The sequence below is a fragment of the Toxorhynchites rutilus genome, chromosome 2 (genome assembly GCF_029784135.1).
Source record: "Toxorhynchites rutilus septentrionalis strain SRP chromosome 2, ASM2978413v1, whole genome shotgun sequence".
NCBI classification, from domain to species: Eukaryota; Metazoa; Arthropoda; class Insecta; order Diptera; family Culicidae; genus Toxorhynchites; species Toxorhynchites rutilus.
In genome coordinates this window covers 188,315,816-188,335,208 of record NC_073745.1, presented here as the reverse complement: position 1 = coordinate 188,335,208, position 19,393 = coordinate 188,315,816, and the positions used below count along the sequence as shown (strand labels likewise).

The 19,393-nt window shown below is 40.7% G+C and overlaps 1 protein-coding gene across 2 annotated transcripts in view; it reads left to right on the top strand.

Moving 5' to 3' along the window:
• The first annotated feature begins 289 nt into the window (after window positions 1-289).
• LOC129767867 (focadhesin) overlaps window positions 290-19,393 on the top strand; it is a 29,790-nt gene continuing 10,686 nt past the window's right edge. Inside the window, exons 1-3 of one of the 2 annotated variants that reach the window (XM_055769112.1) lie at window positions 456-582; window positions 668-869; window positions 929-2,119. In XM_055769112.1, coding sequence (XP_055625087.1) covers window positions 682-869; window positions 929-2,119 — 1,379 coding nt within the window. In that variant the 5' untranslated portion in view covers window positions 456-582; window positions 668-681. Of the gene's footprint in view, window positions 870-928; window positions 2,120-19,393 lie in introns of both variants that reach the window. The other variant, XM_055769110.1, reaches the window with a different exon arrangement.

Sequence of the window (19,393 nt, the reverse complement as noted above, 5' to 3'; positions counted from 1 at the left end):
AAATTTAGCACAAGTGTAATCCATTTCGGTATCTTTTATCTGATACGCACCATCCAACGACTGTTTACCATCTTTCGGTCATGATCACTCGGTAAACACTGGTGGAGTGAACAAACAATATCTAACAACCAAACAAAACGGCCCTTATCAGAGCCACCAAATCATTATCAATGAGTTCAACGCTGTAATTCTTTAAACATATCAAAATCAACGGATAGCCTAACGGAATCCTACGTCAACTATGCGGTCGTGTCGTAGACACAACCCTCCTGCGACTTTTATACTAGGTTGTTTACATTTCGCGCTTACCGCAAATATCGTGACCGGTTTCTGATTTTTAATTTTTAAGAACAAGTTGTAAGCTTCCAAATGGGAGATTCTAATCAGCGTTTCAGTAAAACAAGCATTCTTGCAACCTCCAACTCGATCAACAAAGCTTTCAAGTCAATTTCCGACAAAAAGTTGAAACCATGTGAAAAAACAGGCTCGGCTAGTAGTGATGGAATCGAACTACTCAAAGGCCTTTGTAAATCGGAAAACCCGCAAATCGCACAGCTTGCGGTACATGCTCTGGTTCAACTGGTCAGTAATAGTGTTATGGACGTAGGCCAGGTTTTGAATATCTTAGCTATTGCCCTACCAAACTCATCCTCCGCTCACGTCGCAGCCATCAGTAATGGAATGTTTGAACTATTGATGCTGGATCTGAAACGAAGATCCGCTGCACTCGCTGGCGGAAAGTATGTTTGCCAATTTGATATCAAAACACCTCAGCATCCGTTGATTCTTCTTCTGGATAGCAAAGACATTGGAAGTGCTTTGTTTTTCGGGACGAAGATTAAAGAGATATGCAATCATCATGATGTACAGTATGTTTTGATCTAATGTTTAAGGTTGTTCTGTTTTTTTGAAGAGTTATTATTTTTAGGATACGAGAAAACAGTATAGAGTTTCTCAGACCTGTTTTCCTTCACATCTTTCACAACACAGCTCTGTTTCCGGAAACGCAGAAAATATGGCGCACTCTCCTAAAGTGCGCGATCAACGACGATTCGGCAGTGAACATGATATATGAAATTCTATCCTGGAGTCGATTTACATGTGCGGAGAAGTGTCTATTCACTAATGATCTTATCCTAGAAGCACTAGATGCGTTGCCGGAAGAAACCCGATTTGATGAGTTGCGTGGAAATCTTTGTATGTACCTTGCGGCATTATGCAAATCGTTGGTGGGATTCAATTTTGATCCATCTACAAATTTAACTAAGCTATTTTCTGTGATGAAGAACCTAAATAATCCAATGGTTGATTACAGTGTGCTGTTAATGATAATGGCCGATTTGTTGCTACATCTGTCTCCTGTATATGTTCATAAGCTAATGAAGCTAGCTCGCTATTTATTGAAATTGGGATGCAATAGACTTAGTCAGTTAATGATTTTAGATGGAGTAATTCAATTACTAGGGCAGCAAACATTCATTCAAAACTATTTGGAGGATTGTGATTATATCCTCAATGCGGTTTTAAACGAACAATATGTTACTATGAGAGATAATTCGTATCCTACATCAAAGTTATTCCATCCAAATTTAGCCAAATTCAATCAGTTTAGCAAATGGTGGGCTCTTGTTGAAACTGAACAGACTACAGTTGATGCATTCCTAGAAGAGCTCTCCCACATTCAACGGTTTGTGGGTAAAATTGATCTAGTCTTAAGAGGATTCCTATATATGCAGACTCATCCGTATGAAACGTGGAAGAAAACTTTCGAAAAACTCCTATGGCTCAGTAAATCAAACGAAGACGCATGCTGTAAAATGATCACGCCTATTTTGTATATGCTGGCGAATATTGACAATCCTCGAAAACGATTAATGCTCTTGCAAGGTTTAGCCTCGATGGGTAGCAAAGAACATGTGTTATGTGTACTGAGAGCTCTAATGAAAGACGTTGACACAACAACGATGTACGATTTATATCTTCGTTTGTGGAAGGCTGAGGCTAGGACATATCCGCTATTATACGATTTCTTGAAAGATACCAAACGAAGGCCACAAGAAAACTCATGGGAAACAACACTTGCGAAGACTTATGCAATCAGAGAGATATGTTTAATCAAGTGAGTATTATAATTTATTAATTTTTGTTTAATTCGTTCATTTTTACAGGTTTAGTTACATAGGTTTAAAGGAGCCAAACTCTTACCTATATTTTGACTAGTATATATAAACATTTTTTTCAATTCAAAGGTTATTAAGATGGGAAACTGATTACTCGTGCTCGACTTGAGTTTTGAAGGTTGACATATTTTCTTCAAGAAAAGGGTGGAACATAAGGATATTGTAACAATGTTGATCATCATACGCAATTCTTATATCTATTACGTATTTACATTTCAAATTGATAGCTTTAACGAAAACATATATTTGGGTCATGTAATTAAGGTCTAACCGAGCCAACACATCTCTCACCGGCACATTGGGCCGTCTTCCTCGGGTTTGAAGGGAGTTTTCTAAATTCGATCTAGCGACAAGATACACCTCGCACGACCAAACAACGTGTTCGATATCGTGCTAACCTTGACCACTAACACAGAAATTGTTGCCGACAAGTTTGATATGAAAAAGTAGCGCGTCTAACGAACAGTGATAGGACAAGAATTGGAAGAAGGTGCGAATAAAGTCCAAACTTTTGAACCACGGTTTGAGGCTAACCTTAGGGATAATCGAGTGAAGCCACGGTCCAATTCATCCCAATTTGCAATAACTGCTATAGCAAAAGTGTACCAAAGCGCGAACGACTTTCTCGAAATTATCGAGCACAATATGATATAGTATTGGTTTGGGGAAAAAGAAATGTCGTATATTGTCAATATATGGCAACACTTAAACATATCTTGTGTTGTAATTATCGCATCGGGTCATACTATACGGCTATTTAAAGACGACAATCTGTGCTACAATTGTCGTCTTGACAGTGTTGTGATTGTCCTTTTCGGTCTCAAGTTATAGCGCGTCAAAGATGGAATCCACCAAGCAAGAAATTCGCCATATTTTACGTTTTTACTACCTGCGAGGTAAAACTGCAACGAAGGCGGTCGAAAAATTCGTGTAGTTTATGGACCCGATACTGTAACGATTCGCACAGCACAGCGTTGGTCTGATCGATTTCGTTCTGGTGTAGTGGCTGTCGAAGATACACCCCATACTGGTAGGCCAATCGTCGTGGAAACCGATAAAATCGTTGAAATCATCCAAGTAGACCGCATGTGAGCACTCGCTCGATTGGCCAGTATATCTGGGTATAGGGTATAGACCATAAAACCGTTTGGAACCATTTGCAGAAGATTGGATTCCAAAAAACAGCTGGATGTATGGGTGCCACACAAGTTGACGCAAAACAATCTTTTAGACCGAATCAACGCCTGCAATGCACTGCTGAAACGGAACGAACTCGGCCCATTTTTGAAGAATATGGTGACTGGTGATGAAAAGTGGGTCACGTACGACAATCTAAAGCGAAAAAGTCGTGGTCGAAGCGCGGTGAGCCGGTCCAAAACATTGCCAAGCCCGGATTAACGGCCAGGAAGGTTTTGCTGTGTGTTTGGTGGGATTGGAAGGAAATCATCCACTATGAGCTACTCAACTATGGCCAGACCCTCAACTCGGTTCTCTACTGTGAGCAGCTTGACCGTTTGAAGCAGGCGATTGATCGGAAGCGGCCAGAAATGATCAATAGGAATGGTGCTGTTTTCCACCAGGTCAACGCTCGGCCTCACACATCTTTGATGACCCGCCAGAAGCTACGGGAGCTCGGATGGGATGTCCTATTGCACCCACCGTATAATCCGGACCTGGCTCCAAGTGATTATCATCTCTTCCGGTCCATGCAAAACGCTCTTGAAGATACTAAGTTGGCCTCAAATGAGGCTTGCGAAAACTGGCTGTCTGAGTTTTTTGCAAATAAGGATGGCAACAAGTTTGCGAACAAAACGGCGCATATTTGACTTAAATTGGATAATTTTAAGTATGTTAAATAAAGCGTCAAATTTCGATCAGAAATACGACATTTCTTTTTCCCCAACCCAATATAAACACATTTTATATCAGCGACGCAAATTTTCATTTGCTGTTGAAAAAGACTATTTGAATCGTTTTGCTTTTAACTGTATTTTTTGGTGAGGTAGATTTGCATATCTTACTGAAATATATAACCTCAACTTAAAAATATGAAATTAAAACTTTATTTGAAAAATAATCGAACAATCCAATTTAAGAACCACCGTATCCTGAAATATTGCGTTTTATTATGAAAACGACAATACCAACATCTTATTTTTGTTATTTCTTGAGGCTATCGTTTGTTTCCATTCGTTAATTTGAGGACTATTTACTTTGCAGCAGCATTCATTTATCACTCGTTCGCTCGCCTTCCTCTTCTACACCGATCGCCATACACAGTTCGTTCTGAACTGTATGCACAGTTCCACCAGCGGTCATCGAACACAGTTCGTTCTGAACTGGTGTTGAACTGCAGACACAGTTCATCGTTCACCGGACACAGTTCGTTCTGATCTGAACTGTATACACAGTTCACTCAGCGCTCTTCTAAAAACAATTCATTCTGAACTGGGTAAGCAGTTCATGTGAACTGTTGCCCAGTAAAAAAATTATAGGAGGTTGTATCCAAGACACGACCACCTTGTTGACGTAGAACTACGCTGTTATTTTGTTCGAGTCGCTTGTTAATAACTTCGGATATTATTTACACACACACACACACACACACTTATTTCCGCTTTGCGCTCTTCTCAACAGAACCCCTTTTCTATTAATATTTCCGGTCTCGATTAGCTAAGCTGTCATCCTTGGTGGAGATAGTTTTACTACTGTCATCATGAGAAACCAAGTCACAAACAAAATTCCTGAACAATTATTTTCTTGGTGAGCCGATGGTGGCCTAGTTTGATGATTCCCCGCACAATTATGTAATTCAGAACCTTAATGGAATGGCGTCAGATTGATGTTATGATTACAATGCCAGAGACATCAGCATGTAAGTAATTTGGTCGCGTCCACAGCTCAATCCAAAACAAAAACATATGATGACGCAGAACAAGGAAGACCAAGCGGTGTTCATTGCTTCGTATCTAGAACGATACTGAAAGTTTGGCCCAGCGAGATCCAAAATTTATGCTTCAGGCAAATATTCCCCTTCGTTCTTCTTCTTTTCTTTATTCACGGCGACTTTAAATCATTCCCCTTTGTTGATCGCCGATAAGTTGCTTGTTATAGACGGCATGTTTAGAGAAGCTCACAAATGAGAAGAACAAATGTATGGGAAAATGGAAATGCTTCTAATTTTCATCAATTTAAACCATTTACACCTCAGGAAATTTTAATACATAGCATAAAATGACGGGTTTGTAATGTCGGGGACATAACCGGAGTGACGTAGGACTATACAAAGGGGACAGCTTTTGCTAAATATATATTTCAAATATATTGTTTTATTTTCTTCTCCTTCGTGAATACCTACCTATCTACCTGAAAAATGGATTAGTTTACTGTTTATGAACATGTTGGGGGTTCTGAAAAGAACTCTTGGTGTTGTGTTTTTGCGTTTTTTTTTACAAACTTGATTCTTGATTTTTTTCTGAAGGCTTTGTACTTATTAAATGTTCAAAGCCGGGCATCTTTCGGCGTATGCACATATCGTACAATCAAAATGATGGCTGTGATAGGGAATGCATAGGTGGTCATCAGCTCATTCACTATCATATATTTCACTATTGAGCATATTATCGTCCCTTAAACTGTGGTTTCGGAGACGAATGAATTGTAAGATTTGTAGTCTCCGCAAACAAAATAATTAAAAATGAAACAGAACTGAGGTTTTGGAGACGAACTTTACGATCTGTCGAGAAATAAACGAGCTATAAGCGTTCTGAAAAACCAACAGTAAATACAGGGACGGATGACCTTCGGATTAAAGTCCTTTAAAATGAGAACAGAGCAGCAGGAAATACATAGCTGTTGCTCCTTAGTTATTTTTCTATACAATGCAGATGTAACGTCCGTCAATTTTCAACATCAGTTATCAACCAAAGAAAGCAGTTCTTGCTACCGAGAAATTTCGTTAATGCCATCCTGCATACAATGTGTTGTAATTTGAAGCCACTTTTAATTCGGAAACCATGTATGGATTTGTGAAAACTGAATGATCAATTTAAAAGACCTCAGCCACCAATAAGCTCAAGAACAAGCATAAACAAAATAAATCGGTTTATATTATATGTAATATTATGTCACTTTAGAATGCATTGTGAAATGTATTGTGAAAAACTTTTAATAACTCTTCTTTGAAAGGTTTAATGGCCCTGAAAAAGGTCGTGTTTTACGGTGGCTGGTTTTGCCACCAAAGCAGTCTGTATAAACAAACTTTTTCCTTCTACCTGCTGCCGTTTTGCGATTGCGTTTGCCACTCGCTGAAACTAGTTGTTGCCACCGAACCGAATGTGCTCTGTTCTGTAGGCGAGTTTTCTTATTGTCGTGAGCAGCTTTGAACGCCAACTCGAGCACTCCGGCGGGCGAAATTCTATAACCGCTATTAGGTATACTGGTGCTCCGGCACCAATCCGTTGATGCGATGTGATGTGAAACGATGCTATACAATCGAACTGATTTACGGTTTGAAAGAGAATGATATATTTTTCTGCGGGTCCGCGCGTTTTGTACTTTGGCGGTACACGCTCACAGGATAGAGATAAATCAGCAGACTCAGCCAAAGGGGCGAGTCCAACGAGACGAACGAATGAGCGTTAAAAGGCAGCGATGGCAAAAAAATACATTCATTACTATTTGTTCGCTCGTTGGATTCACATGCAGTTGTTTCTAACAAACACGAAGATACCGAAGACTAGTGGAATTATGGAAAAGCCGCCAAAAAGTTCGGCACGGCGCAGAAGAATATCTCGGAAACCGACAAGAAGGAGGAGAAGGAATCATATGCTATCTACATCATAAGGTGCTGCATCCGGATCATCCCGACACCGGTTTCTCATCGAAGGCGATGAGCGTCATGAGCTTGGTCAATGCATCTTTGAGCGTATCGTAGCGGAAGCCCCGCGTCTGACCCACTACAATAAGTGGACAACCATTACGGCGAGGGAAATTCAGATCGCAATCAGTCTGTTGCTGCCCGGTGAACTTGCATGCGGTTTCCGAAGGTACCAAAACGGTGAAGAAGTATACCAGCTCCAAATAAAGAGCGTTTTCCGACTGCTGATTCGAAAGCAAACACTAAAAAGGGTCCTTTTCAGGACCACAAAACCATCTTCAATCTAAAGAGTTTATTGTTTTGTTATCACTCGATATACCCATCTTGTTCGGCTAAACCTTCCTGTTTAGCGATTGCGTTTGCCACTCGCCACAGGATTCACAGTTGGAAAATTTCTTCCCATCCAGCTTGGGACATGTTGTACTTTAAATTAAATTTAATGCGATATGCCGAAGCACCACTCAGTGTCGCATTGGAGGCGATTTTAACCTGTAATTAAACATTTGCGATGACAGTGGTACAGCTTTCACAGTTGGAAAATTTTATCCCATCCAGCTTGGGACATGTTGGGTCATAACTTGGACCCCGAACTCCATGTTTACAAAAATGTCCAACTAAATATGTCGCATTACAGGTCCGTCCAATTAGCTAAATGTCGAACTAAATGTAAATTAATGTACTTTTAATCTGGAAGCAATTTAAGAATTGAATAATCGAGAAAGTCTCCAACCATCAATACGCTCAGTACAACTGCTAAATTCTCAAACTCATCATATTCTGGCAAACAAATTGTGAAAAAATCAATTTGTGTTTTATTATTATTTTGGATAACATTTTAGAATGCATTGAACTGTATTTCGTAAACTCTTTTTACGTAGGACTACGTCTAACCGGAAGATATAGGGGGTGAAAAGGAAATCTAGGCACTGAACAAGTAGGAAAAAATGCAAGATTTGGAACGCTTATAACTCGAGTATTTCTCAATAGATCGCAAAGGTTTTTGCATCAATTGATAGGAAATATAACTACGCATCTATCATAACGAATAACATTTCATTTTTCTTGAGATAAATAATTGTTTGTTTGTTTGTTTGTTTGTTTATTGTCTAGTAGCGTAAGATATGAATCTTATGAATAATTTGCTACCTCCGGTTTTGAAATTGGCACAGACATAATTATAATCTGACGGCGCCAGTGGTTGTATGGTTAGCGTAACAGCCTCACAATCCGATCGGCCTGGGTTCAATCCCAGCTGGCGTCGTTGGGATTTTCTGAGGCGAAAAATCTCTGGTTACGTCTTCCTTCGGAGCGGAAGTAAAAGAAGTTGGCCCGGCTCATGAGTTGTTGAGTCTGATAGGTAGGAACAGGTGGAGTCGCCTCCCTGATGTCGGTGATTGGCACTAAAGTGGCGGAAATAGGCCGACGAAAAATAAGCGAAGATAAAAAAAAAAAAAAAAAAAAAAATAATTATAATCTATCCTATTCTTTACTATCGTTATAATAAAATTCAATTTACTCGATTCCAAAAATTTATGCAGCCACTCTTGAAGATTGCTTCCGAAGGGGAACGCTTCACAGCGGGGGGTAATGAGTTCCAGTTTACCACACCTCGAACGAACAATGAATTAGCATAGCATGCGGTGTTGTTGGCAGGTATTACCAGGTTCTGCAAGCGGCGTCCACGAGTTTGGATAAGTTTCCGATAAAGTATGCCAGGAGACTTTGTCTTCAATAGATTCCATAAAAAAACACAGGATCGGTGCGCGTAAAAGTTTTGTAAAGAGCACCCAATGAGGTGCTGTTGCAGGTGACTCACGTGATCAAGGCGGTTCAGCCCATATACATATCTCACACAGCAGTTTAATGCGACACGCAGCCGGTTGAAAGATGTTGCGCTGGGGCGGACGTGGAGGACGTCGCCAAACAAAAAATGCGGCAGGATCAGTGATTTAAACAGTTTCAGTCTGGTGGCGGTCGGGGCAGTGCGGGTACAGCAGTAAAGCATTCGAAGACTAGCATAGATCTTTCCACATTGTTGAATTATGAGTTCGTCCCATTGGAGATCATGTTGGAAGATAAATCCTAGGTTGTTGACACTTTCCGACAATTCTATACTCTGCCCGTCCAGTTTTAGTTCAGATTCTGGGGAAATAAAGCTTCCAGCTCTACGACGTCGGCTTGTTATGAAAAGTGCTTTGCTCTTAGCAGGATTCACTTGGAGTTCATTCCGTCGCGACCAATTCGAAACCCGTTCAAGATCAGCATTCATCATCCTGATTAAATCCCGAGTACATGGACCAAGCCTACCAACGTATAGTTGTACATCGTCGGCGTAAATCTGGATGGAACAGTATGTAAGCACCGTCGGTAGGTCGTTGATATGGCAGCAGAAAAGCAGAGGACCGAGAACTGAGCCCTGAGGTACTCCTGACGAGACTTCGACACTGCTTGAACAGCGGTCACCACAGAAAACTGTCTGTCTTCTCCCACGCAGGTACGATTCCAACAGGTTTACGGCAGTAGAAGAGAAGTTAAACTGAGAAGCTAATTTGCCAAGCAATTTGCTATGTGGAATAGTATCGAAAGCCTTAGAAAAGTCGAGCAGTAATAGTATGCCAGCACCTTTTTTATCAACAATGGTTCCTAAATCGTCGTACACTCGAAGAACTGCGGTTTTGATGCTCTGTCCTTTACGAAAACCGGCCTGACAGTCAGTTAGTAAATCATTTTCCTCTATATAGCTGGTCATTTGGTGTTTGAGGAGCTTCTCGAAAGCCTTTGACAATGCACAAAGGATGCTAATAGGTCGTAGATTGAAGATATCGTTCAAATGCGCTTTTTTCTTCAGTGGCAAAACCTTCGCATGTTTCCAGGGATAAGGGAAGGTGGAACTACTGATAAACATGTTAAATAAATGCGTAATTTGTTGCACAACTAATGGTAGTATGATCTTGAAGAAGTTAATCGGTAAACCGTCCATTCCCACGGCGTTCGATTTGACGTCCCAGATGGCGTTCACGACTTCCCAGTAGCGCACAGGTCGAAATGAGAAACTGTACAACGATGGTGGTGCTAGTCTCAAAGGTACAGCTTCTCGATGAGTATTTCTCGTAAAATTTGCAGCGAATGTACGATTTACATCATCTGGATCAAACGCACAAGGTCGCGACTGTTTATCTTTGCCTACTCCAAGACTCTTTACCCGCTGCCATAAGGTTTTCGAAGGTATTCTGCTGTCTAAAAAACGATTTAGGTACTGTCGTTTAGCTTGAGTTATTTTCGCGTTGGCGCGATTCCTCAATATCTTGTACCTCTGCCGCCTGACGTCCTTCAAATGTGAAGGTGCTTGCAACCAATCTTTGTACGTCACGCTCAAGCAGGAACTGATGAACACTATCAGTGAACCATGGATTGTACTGTCGACGACTGGCAGTGACACGTAGAGGAATACACACATCGTGTACTCTTTTGATGTGAGCGTTGAAGAATTCCATGGAATCGGCTGGACATTCCATCGCGTAGAATTGGTTCCAGGGGATGGACAGAATTTCGTGTTCCAAAACATGCGCATTAAAATTTGCGTAGTCTCGATAAGTACGTGGAGTGGAAGGCCGTAAGACGTCGAAGTCAACTGACGCATAAATTAAATCGTGCTGAGAAAGCCCGGGAAAGCTGACCTGTCCAAATCGCAAAACCTTTTCGTTGTTGTTGGTTAGGAAGAGATCAAGCTGTGAGCACCCTCCACCATGAAAGAACGTTGGTTCGTCGCTCACGGATGACAGAGAAAAAGTACGGAGCGTTGATTCGAATAACGTACGTTTGTTACTAGATCGCATCAAGTCAGTATTAAAATCTCCCAGTAGAAAAATGTTTTCATAGCATGCGGCGTAATTGGCCAACTTCTCCGCCAAAAAAGACGAGCAGTCGTTTTCCGGAGGATTGTAGATGACCATAATCAAGATTCTGATACCTTCTACTCGAAATTCCAACGCCAGACATTCAGTCTTGTCCGTCGAATCTTCTGTGAGAGTCGTGCCGAAAACCCTAGAACAGTTTAAATGATCCCTATAGTAAACTGCAATGCCTCCGCCGCGCTTATATATTCTGTCATTCCTCACGACGGTGTAACCAGAGACGCTGATAATACGATCGCTGATCTTATGACTTAGCCATGATTCCGTGAAACACGCAATTTCGACTTTTGAGTTCAGCAAAAAGTTTCGAATCTCATCAAGCTTACTGCAATTACGCGCGCAAAGACTTTGGGAATTTCCATGGCAAATATTCAGCTTCCCAGAAAGTAGAGCAGCATTCAGCACCGCCCCCGGAATGTTCGTGTAGGTGTGGTTGTGTGACGATAGCATTATGTGTAGTAAGGGAAGCAATTTTTCGAGGGCTGCATAATTACGGAGGAGCGGAAAACAAATATTTTTAACATACAATATTTAAATCAAGTAACAGTAAAATAAACTACTACATATCAACATTACTTCAAAAGTGTACGAGAAAACACAGAATTACTAACAGATTTACAAACAATTATCCAGTTCATTCTCCGACCGTATAGCTATGGGTGGTCCGCCAACTGCAACCTTCACATAGACGATTCCTTCCTTGGTGAAAACCGATGCCAATTTGCCCGCCTTCTTCTTATGTAATGCAGCCGATTTAAGCTTACGCGCTTCGATGGAGAGGTTCTCGTTAACATACACGCGCCGATCAGAATCCAGTCCAATATGCCGTAGTGTAAGATCTCGTTTCCGCAAATATGCACTGTAAAACGCATCTCGCGTAGCCTTCAATGCAAACTCCGCAACAATGAGGCCGTCACCGTCCAAATTTCCGCCAGATTTCATGCGCCTAGTTTGCGCCATCAAGGTGGTCGTGTCGTTCATCGCTAAGTGTTTTCCCATTTCCATGAACATCGATTGTAAATTTTCGCCGTTCCTGAAAGGGATGCCGCTTATGATGAGTTCGTTGCGGTTTTGCATAACTCCGACTGTCTGGAACATATCATCCACCCTCGAATTCAGCAAATCAAGAGCAGTGTCGTGGTGTTGGAATTTTGCAGCACATTCTTCTTTCACCGATTTAATTTCATTCTTTAGTTCTGTTTTAACGGAGTCAATTTTACAGTTTACGTTTAGTATTTCAGTTCGTACCGTGTCGATAAGCTGTTTCGTTTCAGAGAATTGCTGCATCATCGTCCGTAACATTTCTTCCATCGTGGTCGGATGGTCATTCTTATCATGTTCGGCCGAAAACATCTTAAAACAGTTATTGTCATCAGTTCGCAGTCGCTTGTTTGTTAATATTGTATTTTTGCTGGCTTCAGCTGCAGGCGGAGTACGTTGAGTGCTCATAGTGTGTCAAAAAGGAACGGAAAAAAAACAGGAAGTGTGTTATATCTATGGTATAACCGCAAGGGTGACGTAGGACTATCGTTGATTTAGAGATCATTTGTATGAAGTTGAATCTGAATTCATTCTGAATGAATGAATATTTGGAAAACTTCGAAAACGAGAGCGTTACGTTGGAGGCACAAGGTTTTATGCATCCAATATTGGATACGGAAATATCCTACTGATGGGGAAGAATAATCTTCAGAAGCTATCCTGTTGATTGCGATTGATTGAAAAACCACAAAACCAAATGTATTTGGTCACAGTGTTACATGGATAGAAAACATTCAATTAAACTCTTTCACATGAATATATTTTGAAAATTCCCAAAGGAACTGGTAGATTATTTTCAGTAACGATTAGTTATTTCCACATTTTCCTCGATACTGGAAGCCCACCAGTGGTTAATGCCAACTCGATAACCACCTGTTAATAGCACTTGATTGAAACATTTTTGGTCACAGTGTTACATGGATAGAAAACATTCAATTAAACTCTTTCACATGAATATATTTTGAAAATTCCCAAAGGAACTGGCAGATTATTTTCCAGCAATGATTAGATCTTTCCGGAACTTTCTCGATGCTGAATGGCATCCTAACGGAAAGAGTTCGGCGCGTGTATGTGTCGATCCTTTGCCGTCCACCTCCTCCAGCACGTTAGGCAACGATGTTGTCTTGTCGATGTCCTCACGAAAAATGAATGTGTCTCACCACCAGAATATCGCTTAAGTATGCTTTTTGTGTGTGATTGAATCGAGAGAAGGTGTGGTTTACGATGGCAATTTGGAAGGCAAACTAGAGGGGAATGAACTCTCTGAGCTCGGAACTTTCGGCGACTGAGCAATAATCGATTGCGGGCGCATACAATATTGGATACGGAAATATCCTACTGATGGGGAAGAATAATCTTCTGAAGCTATCCTGTTAATTGCGATTGATTGAAAAACCACAAAACCAAATGTATTTGGTCACAGTGTTACATGGATAGAAAACATTCAATTAAACTCTTTCACATGAATATATTTTGAAAATTCCCAGAGGAACTGGCAGATTATTTTCCAGCATTGATTAGATCTTTCCGGAACTTTCTCGATGCTGAATGGCATCCTAACGGAAAGAGTTCTGCGCGTGTATGTGTCGATCCTTCGCCGTCCACCTCCTCCAGCACGTTAGGCAACGATGTTGTCTTGTCGATGTCCTCACGAAAAATGAATGTGTCTCACCACCAGAATATCGCTTAAGTATGCTTTTTGTGTGTGATTGAATCGAGAGAAGGTGTGGTTTACGATGGCAATTTGGAAGGCAAACTAGAGGGGAATGAACTCTCTGAGCTCGGAACTTTCGGCGACTGAGCAATAATCGATTGCGGGCGCATACAATATTGGATACGGAAATATCCTACTGATGGGGAAGAATAATCTTCTGAAGCTATCCTGTTAATTGCGATTGATTGAAAAACCACAAAACCAAATGTATTTGGTCACAGTGTTACATGGATAGAAAACATTCAATTAAACTCTTTCACATGAATATATTTTGAAAATTCCCAGAGGAACTGGCAGATTATTTTCAGTAACGATTAGTTATTTCCACATTTTCCTCGATACTGGAAGCCCACCAGTGGTTAATACCAACTCGATAACCACCTGTTAATAGAACTTGATTGAAACATATTTGGTCACAGTGTTACATGGAATTAAACTCTTTCGCATGAATATATTTTGAAAATTCCCAAAGCAACTGGCAGATTATTTTCCAGCATTGATTAGATCTTTCCGGAACTTTCTCGATGCTGAATGGCATCCTAACGGAAAGAGTTCTGCGCGTGTATGTGTCGATCCTTCGCCGTCCACCTCCTCCAGCACGTTAGGCAACGATGTTGTCTTGTCGATGTCCTCACGAAAAATGAATGTGTCTCACCACCAGAATATCGCTTAAGTATGCTTTTTGTGTGTGATTGAATCGAGAGAAGGTGTGGTTTACGATGGCAATTTGGAAGGCAAACTAGAGGGGAATGAACTCTCTGAGCTCGGAACTTTCGGCGACTGAGTAATCGATTGCGGGCGCATACAATATTGGATACGGAAATATCCTACTGATGGGGAAGAATAATCTTCTGAAGCTATCCTGTTAATTGCGATTGATTGAAAAACCACAAAACCAAATGTATTTGGTCACAGTGTTACATGGATAGAAAACATTCAATTAAACTCTTTCACATGAATATATTTTGAAAATTCCCAGAGGAACTGGCAGATTATTTTCAGTAACGATTAGTTATTTCCACATTTTCCTCGATACTGGAAGCCCACCAGTGGTTAATACCAACTCGATAACCACCTGTTAATAGCACTTGATTGAAACATATTTGGTCACAGTGTTACATGGATAGAAAACATTCAATTAAACTCTTTCACATGAATATATTTTGAAAATTCCCAGAGGAACTGGCAGATTATTTTCAGTAACGATTAGTTATTTCCACATTTTCCTCGATACTGGAAGCCCACCAGTGGTTAATACCAACTCGATAACCACCTGTTAATAGCACTTGATTGAAACATATTTGGTCACAGTGTTACATGGATAGAAAACATTCAATTAAACTCTTTCACATGAATATATTTTGAAAATTCCCAGAGGAACTGGCAGATTATTTTCAGTAACGATTAGTTATTTCCACATTTTCCTCGATACTGGAAGCCCACCAGTGGTTAATACCAACTCGATAACCACCTGTTAATAGCACTTGATTGAAACATATTTGGTCACAGTGTTACATGGATAGAAAACATTCAATTAAACTCTTTCACATGAATATATTTTGAAAATTCCCAAAGGAACTGGCAGATTATTTTCCAGCAATGATTAGATCTTTCCGGAACTTTCTCGATGCTGAATGGCATCCTAACGAAAAGAGTTCTGCGCGTGTATGTGTCGATCCTTCGCCGTCCTCCTCCTCCAGCACGTTAGGCAACGATGTTGTCTTGTCGATGTCCTCACGAAAAATGAATGTGTCTCACCACCAGAATATCGCTTAAGTATGCTTTTTGTGTGTGATTGAATCGAGAGAAGGTGTGGTTTACGATGGCAATTTGGAAGGCAAACTAGAGGGGAATGAACTCTCTGAGCTCGGAACTTTCGGCGACTGAGCAATAATCGATTGCGGGCGCATACAATATTGGATACGGAAATATCCTACTGATGGGGAAGAATAATCTTCTGAAGCTATCCTGTTAATTGCGATTGATTGAAAAACCACAAAACCAAATGTATTTGGTCACAGTGTTACATGGATAGAAAACATTCAATTAAACTCTTTCACATGAATATATTTTGAAAATTCCCAGAGGAACTGGCAGATTATTTTCAGTAACGATTAGTTATTTCCACATTTTCCTCGATACTGGAAGCCCACCAGTGGTTAATGCCAACTCGATAACCACCTGTTAATAGCACTTGATTGAAACATATTTGGTCACAGTGTTACATGGATAGAAAACATTCAATTAAACTCTTTCACATGAATATATTTTGAAAATTCCCAAAGGAACTGGCAGATTATTTTCCAGCATTGATTAGATCTTTCCGGAACTTTCTCGATGCTGAATGGCATCCTAACGGAAAGAGTTCTGCGCGTGTATGTGTCGATCCTTCGCCGTCCACCTCCTCCAGCACGTTAGGCAACGATGTTGTCTTGTCGATGTCCTCACGAAAAATGAATGTGTCTCACCACCAGAATATCGCTTAAGTATGCTTTTTGTGTGTGATTGAATCGAGAGAAGGTGTGGTTTACGATGGCAATTTGGAAGGCAAACTAGAGGGGAATGAACTCTCTGAGCTCGGAACTTTCGGCGACTGAGCAATAATCGATTGCGGGCGCATACAATATTGGATACGGAAATATCCTACTGATGGGGAAGAATAATCTTCTGAAGCTATCCTGTTAATTGCGATTGATTGAAAAACCACAAAACCAAATGTATTTGGTCACAGTGTTACATGGATAGAAAACATTCAATTAAACTCTTTCACATGAATATATTTTGAAAATTCCCAGAGGAACTGGCAGATTATTTTCAGTAACGATTAGTTATTTCCACATTTTCCTCGATACTGGAAGCCCACCAGTGGTTAATACCAACTCGATAACCACCTGTTAATAGCACTTGATTGAAACATATTTGGTCACAGTGTTACATGGATAGAAAACATTCAATTAAACTCTTTCACATGAATATATTTTGAAAATTCCCAAAGGAACTGGCAGATTATTTTCCAGCAATGATTAGATCTTTCCGGACCTTTCTCGATGCTGAATGGCATCCTAACGGAAAGAGTTCTGCGCGTGTATGTGTCGATCCTTTGCCGTCCACCTCCTCCAGCACGTTAGGCAACGATGTTGTCTTGTCGATGTCCTCACGAAAAATGAATGTGTCTCACCACCAGAATATCGCTTAAGTATGCTTTTTGTGTGTGATTGAATCGAGAGAAGGTGTGGTTTACGATGGCAATTTGGAAGGCAAACTAGAGGGGAATGAATCTCTGAGCTCGGAACTTTCGGCGACTGAGTAATAATCGATTGCGGGCGCATACAATATTGGATACGGAAATATCCTACTGATGGGGAAGAATAATCTTCTGAAGCTATCCTGTTAATTGCGATTGATTGAAAAACCACAAAACCAAATGTATTTGGTCACAGTGTTACATGGATAGAAAACATTCAATTAAACTCTTTCACATGAATATATTTTGAAAATTCCCAGAGGAACTGGCAGATTATTTTCAGTAACGATTAGATATTTCCACATTTTCCTCGATACTGGAAGCCCACCAGTGGTTAATGCCAACTCGATAACCACCTGTTAATAGCCGCGCGTGTATGTGTGTGTAGCGATGTCTTCCCAGGGAACCGTTTGTGGCATCACTCTCCTCCTGATAGATTCCCTTCTGGCCTAGGGTGCACAAACAGGCTCTTGGTGACACCGTTCATCCGCGCTTTCATGATAAATAAAGAGCTTCACCGCAACAGCGACAACATGCTCCAATCGCTGTTCAATTAGAACTGAGTGGATTTCCGAGCGCCGCTCGCTTATATACCGATTGGTGATTTCAATAGCCTGTTTTGAAAGCAATTTTAAGACTATTGAAACAAGTTTTTGGATCAAAAAGTAACAAGTATATAACGCGTAGACATTTTATCTTTCGAATGAAGTGTTTATCATACCATTTCGTTCAGTTGTTTAGGAGCTATTAACGCTCAAAATCTCGGTCTCCGGCGTAACGCTTTCGTTTTCGAAACTTTGATTTTACACCCCGGTATAGAAATGAAAGACGTAGTCCTACGTCAAAAAAAAGAAACAACACTGGTTGGATGCGTGTGTGTTTGGTTCAATGGGAATCGAGTGTTGATGACTATCTAGCGACACAATAGCAGTATACAACACACAATCGGCAGATGCAAATTCTGGTTCGATAATAAATAGCCAACTAAATATCGTACGAACTGGATAACACGTACATATGTAATTCGGACACACAGGATCGCGATGTACTGGTCAACGATGATTTAATACGGGTGAAACAACACTTTTGGAGTAATTTAATACGCGGCTGTTATCGACACATACCGGTCTTTTGTTTCTCCTATGAATTGAATAATTGTGAAATATCAAGCATTGTCAAAATGCACTATGTGCCCATTTTTGATTGATCCATTTTGTGCTCCTCAAATCGTACCGACCAAAACGGGCAACCAGAGCAGCAGCGAAATAGAATGAAGCACGATTGGGAAGGAAAAAGAAAAAAATTAACGAAACATTGGTCGCAGTCTCACACATGCGTAACTCTCGAGCCAGCCAGTCAGCTTAAAAATCCCGCTCCGCTGCCGTAACGATCATTCTCATTCAAACCGTACACCACATCGGTTCGCATCACAACACATCAACAAACCAACCCAAGCAGCCATGTCTGGACATGGTAAAGGAGGAAAAGTGAAGGGAAAGGCAAAATCCCGCTCGAACCGTGTTGATCTGGAGTTCCCCGCAAGGGTAGCTAGGCCGAGCGCGTTAGTACCAGTGCACCAGTCCACCTAGCCGGCGTTATATAGTTTCGGCCGCCGAAGTGATCGAGTTAGCTGGCAAAGCTGCTCGCGACGATAAGAAAACCCGCATTCGGAACAGAACACATTCGGTTCGGTGGACATCAAGACAACAGGCAGTTGCAGCGAGTGGCGAATGGCAAACGCAATCGCAAAACGGCATCAGGTAGCAGAAGAAAAAAGTTTGTTCTTTATACAAACTGTTTTGGTGGCAAATCCAGAACAAGGCGGCATCGAGGGCGTTCGAAATGGTTTTCTTCAATACCACGAGTACTAAGTTTTCTAAATTGGAACCATTCCATAAAACAAGGCGCTTTCAGGGCCATTAAACCTTCCAAAAAAGAGTTTAGGAAATACAGTTCAATGCTTTCTAAAACATTATCCAAAATAATAATAAAACACAAATTGATTTTTTCATAATTTGTTTGCCAGGATCTGATGAGTATGTGAATTTGACAGTTGTTCTGAGCTTATTGATAGTTGGGGACTTTCCTGATTATTCAATTTTCACCAATTCTTAAATTGTTTCCAGATTGAAAGTACAGTAATTTACAATTAGTTCGACATTAAGCTAATTGGACGGACATGTAATGCGACTTATTTAGTTGGAAATTTTTGTAAACATAGAGATCCAAATTATGACCCCACATTGAAAGTCGACACTGTACCACTGTCATCGCAAATGTTCAATTACAGGTTAAAATCGCCTCCAATGCGATACTGAGTGGCGCTTCGGCACGTCGCATTGAATGTAATTTACTGTACAACATGTGACAAAGCTGGATGGGAAGAAATTTTCCAACTGTGAAAGCTATGGCGAGTGGCAA